The sequence below is a fragment of the Rutidosis leptorrhynchoides genome, chromosome 3, assembly GCF_046630445.1.
Source record: "Rutidosis leptorrhynchoides isolate AG116_Rl617_1_P2 chromosome 3, CSIRO_AGI_Rlap_v1, whole genome shotgun sequence".
Lineage (NCBI taxonomy): Eukaryota > Viridiplantae > Streptophyta > Magnoliopsida > Asterales > Asteraceae > Rutidosis > Rutidosis leptorrhynchoides.
This window is the reverse complement of record NC_092335.1, coordinates 29,022,211-29,026,747: the sequence shown is the minus strand read 5'-3', so window position 1 is coordinate 29,026,747 and position 4,537 is coordinate 29,022,211. Positions and strand designations below refer to the sequence as shown.

General features: G+C 29.6%; 1 protein-coding gene across 1 annotated transcript; it reads left to right on the top strand.

The window, feature by feature from the left end:
- Positions 1-1,405: 1,405 nt before the first annotated feature.
- LOC139895897 (caffeoylshikimate esterase-like) lies at positions 1,406-3,916 on the top strand. Its single transcript, XM_071878442.1, has 7 exons — positions 1,406-1,512; positions 1,612-1,644; positions 1,711-1,837; positions 1,993-2,139; positions 2,829-2,959; positions 3,223-3,360; positions 3,458-3,916. Exons 1-7 carry the CDS (start codon positions 1,510-1,512, stop codon positions 3,827-3,829), a joined length of 951 nt encoding a protein of 316 aa, XP_071734543.1. The 5' UTR covers positions 1,406-1,509; the 3' UTR covers positions 3,830-3,916.
- Positions 3,917-4,537: the final 621 nt, after the last annotated feature.

Below are 4,537 nucleotides of genomic sequence, written 5' to 3'. Positions count from 1 at the left end.
GGTACCGGGTGAATTGTGCATTATGCGCACCCTCTAGTCACACTCCCTTTTTGAACAATTGGCATAGTCAGGAATTGAACCTGGGTGGTGTGCACCTGCTAGTCACAATATGAAACATTCACCTTGTGGATCATGAGGACTCATGGAGCTTGGCTTTGACGTCTGATGGCACGCTAACTCGTGAGCCGATTGACGCTATCGGACTGTCGTCGCTTATTCCCTCTACGTGTTGGTGTAAGATTCTTTCTCGCAAAGTTAATATTATATTTTTGGCGATTGGGTATTGACAAGTTGCCTAGTAGATTGAATTTATTTAGTCGTGGATTGGAGATTAACTTCATAGCTTGCCCAGTTTGTGATCAAGGTGTTGAGTCGATTGATCACTTTTTCTTTGAATGTCAAACGGCTTTGCAAGTCTGGTGAGAGTAAGGAGATGGATCGATTGTAATTTTCCTTCTTTGAACTCATTTTCTGATTGGATGTTATCCTAACCCTTTAACAACAAAATCTTATATGGTTATAGGACCAACTAAATGACGTTATTTGTTCATGTTCACAATCTTTCAAAAAATAACGATAATATAAAAGATTTTATATTTTTATAATTCACTAGTCATTGATATCCGTAGATCACAAATGTGACAAAAAAAAAAAAAAAAACCTGTACACGGGGCCTCTACATGTAAAGAAAAAATCATTATGGATGAGTCGTGGATATATGGAGCAAGCCGCATTATATACTCATCTATTATAACCAGAGAATTTGCTCATTGAGCTATATTTTTGCACTTAATAACAACTTATACTTGATTATTATATAAATCAAGATCATTAAAGCCGTCATATAAAAAGACTACTTTAAAATATTTATGACATTATATAATACAGAGTAGTTTTTAGCAATCTCATCCCAATTATGAGTGTTTTATCTTTTTAGTTAAAATACAACTTATTTTCATTATTTTTTTTAACATGTTATTTTAATATCATATATATTGAGTTACATTACTACATAACATCATTCAATTTCAACTTCATATGTACTTTTATTCATATATACATTTCTTTTAAAAATATATTCAATTCAATTTAAAATTAACTCGTGTTTAAGTCCGCAAAAACGCGAGTTATAAACTAGTAGTAGTAATAATAATAATTAATTAATTAATTATAATTTATAATAATAATAATAATAATAGTAATAATAATAATAATTATTATTATTATTATTATAATTATAATAATTATTATTATCCAATAATAATAAATAAATAATACTTTTATAAAAAACAAATAAAGAAAGATAGTAAAATGTTATAGTCTGTTGTTCCTTCTCCATACAAGTAGGGATCAACATTCCTACTCTCTAAGCACTTCATCATCTCAGATTCTAAAATCCCTCTCTTAACAAACTAACATACATACATCACTCTCAAATATTCATCTCTTCCAATATTTGAGGACCATCATAAATAATAAGCCTGTTTTTATATAAAAACACTCTGTTTCATGGTAAGTTTTTGTTCTTCTAACATTTGTTTCGTCAAATTTTCACACGTTTGATTCATTTGTTGATCATATTATGTTTCTTTTCTATTCCACGATCTTCAGGCAACGGAATCATCGAATGTCAAATACGAAGAGGTACAACTTACTATTTGTTAAGAAATCATGCATGAACTATCATATTAATCATGTTATATTTTACAGGAATTCATTAAAAACTCAAAGGGAATTAAGCTTTTTACGTGTCGATGGATGCCTGTCGATATTGAACCGAAAGCGTTAGTTTTTCTTAATCATGGGTATGCAATGGAATGTAGTGTTTCCATGAAAGGTGATTTTGTAACCAATATAACATAACAAAATAAGTATTATTAATTTATTATCGGTTGATAACCTATAATCCTGATAATGATCTATTAAAATTATAAATTACTCATATTATTTTAAAAGAATTATGATGATAAGTAACAAATTTAAAATAAACAGGTGCTGCCATGAGGCTGGTAAAGGCAGGATTTGGAGTTTATGGAATAGATAATCAAGGTCATGGAAAATCTGATGGAATTCAGGGTTTTATTTCTTGTTTTGATGATCTTGTTGATGATTGTTCTCAATTTTTCACAAGTATTTGTGGTATGTTTTATTTATTTATTTTTATTTTTAATTTTTCAAATACTAAATTGTTCTTGGTTTTTTTTCTTTCTATTTTTAGTAAATAACTTCAGCAAAAATAGGTTATATTTTTTACGCATTGACCAAATCAATTCAAAGTTGGAAGCATAGATATATATGGATATATCTACAATTCACAAATTATCTTTATGGTGTTAATATATAATATAATTGGATTGGATGAGATAAATTCTTAGAATTAATAGATGACACATATCTTTATCATGGATATCAGAATCAGGATCATAGTTTGTTAAGAGCACAACTCACCTTTTTTTAACTTGTTCTCTTGCTATGGATAACTATTAAAATTCATATTTTTATTAAAATTTATATTTTTATTTAACTAAATAAGATAAAGAATTCGGGAAGAAGGTAAAAGAAACCAACAATTCACTCTAACAACTCAAAACTTCTCATTAGGGAAAAAGGACAAACTTATCATTTGTAAAAATTCATATAATATGATTCATAACAAAAGTTTGTTTGAGGGAAATGTAGGTAAATTTGAAATGAAAAGCCAATAATGTAAATTTGTAGTTTCTTTTTTATGTAATAAAAACTAATGCCAAGAAAAAGACATGTTAAACTTGAGTTGGAGATCATCAATTTTTATAATCTTATATATTTGTTTGCATTTTCTATTTCAGAGAGGAAAGAAAATAAATATAAATTGAGGATATTACTTGGAGAATCCATGGGAGGAGCAATGGTTCTTCGGTTACATAGGAAGAAACCTGAATTTTGGGATGGCGGTGTCTTGGTCGCACCCATGTGTAAGGTGTGTTTTATCATCACCACATTAGATATATAAAAACTTGGATTTTGCTAACAACAATCTTAAGGGTTGTCGTTAAAATGGATTATGTGATTGTACATAGCGGTTGCCAGTCATTTTCTAACTGAAAGTTAGCAAAAATAATGCATGTTTACGACAGCCCTTAAAGCTGTCGTTAGCAAAATCCTAAAAACTTTTACTAATCTATTATTATTATTATTATTATTATCATTATCTTATAACATAATATATGTTTCAATTTATAGCTTGCAGAAGATATGAAGCCACCACAAATTGTGTTCAGTGTTTTATTACAACTTACAAAAGTCATACCAACTTGGAGAATTGTCCCTGGTCAAGATATTATTGAACTTGCATTCAGAGATCCTAAAATTAGAGAGGAAGTAAACAATATCAACTCTCCTATGAATTCGATTTACTAACTAATGCTTTATGATAATCGAATGTGTTATCAATTACAATATTTCTATCCTTTGGCAGATTCGTAACAATCCGTTATGCTATAAAGGTCGTTTGCGTCTAAAAACTGCTTTGGAATTGTTTAATGTCACGGTAGACCTTGAAAAGAAGCTCAAAGAGGTAAAAATGCCGTTTTTAGTTGTACATGGAGAGGATGACAAAGTGACGGATCCGTTGACGAGTAAACTATTGTACGAGACTGCTTCTAGCAAAGATAAGACTTTGAAGTTGTATCCGAAAATGTGGCATGCGCTAACTTATGGAGAGTTTACGGAGAACACTGATACTGTGTTTGCCGATATTGTCCAATGGATCAATGAGAAAATTGCCCAAGGAAACTCGAGACTGGAGAGGGAGCAAAAGAACAAGAACGATGAGCTTAAAAAAAATTGAAATAAACGATAACTATGGTTTTTAGTTGTGTAAAAATGTGTAGTAAGAACTTTGTGTTCTTGCAGTCACTCTCATAAAAATCATTATCCCTCTGTTTTGAAAGACTATATATAATGTGTGCATGTTAATGAATTCTAAATATGTCTATGTTTAACATTATTCATGTCAAATTAGCAACACAATGATTTTTGATATTTATCAATGCCTAATATAACTAGAATGCTAATGCTAATATTTCCACCAGTAAGTACTTATATTATATACACAGTTGACTTATAGTAAATTTATCAAATTGAATAATGAATGTTGATGTCCAATATAATATGATATGATTAAGTGATAAGGGCTATGAAACAACTAGGGATGTCAATGGCCACCCCATCCGGTGGATATCCACCCGATCTACCTGCTTCGTAATGGATATGGATGAACTTAAATGGATATTGATACGGATATGGATGAACCTAAATGGATATGGACATGGATGAAAAGTTTCATCCATGGATATATCCATTACCACCCGAAATACATATACATATACATAAATATAGATATATGCTTACATACTTACTATTACAAGCTCATTTACCGCTAAATTTACATTTTGCTTTCAACCCTATAATGAAATAACTATAATATATTACAATAAAACATGTATATCTAACAAAATAAACTTACAAATTTCATATTTAATTTTTCATAATCAAT

Bases quoted from the DNA above. Each gene is read 5' to 3' on its own strand.
- LOC139895897 (XM_071878442.1), top strand. The intron at 1,838-1,992 runs GTGATTTTGTAA...TAAAATAAACAG, and splicing joins ATGTAGTGTTTCCATGAAAG to GTGCTGCCATGAGGCTGGTA. The intron at 2,140-2,828 runs GTATGTTTTATT...TTTCTATTTCAG, and splicing joins ATTTTTCACAAGTATTTGTG to AGAGGAAAGAAAATAAATAT.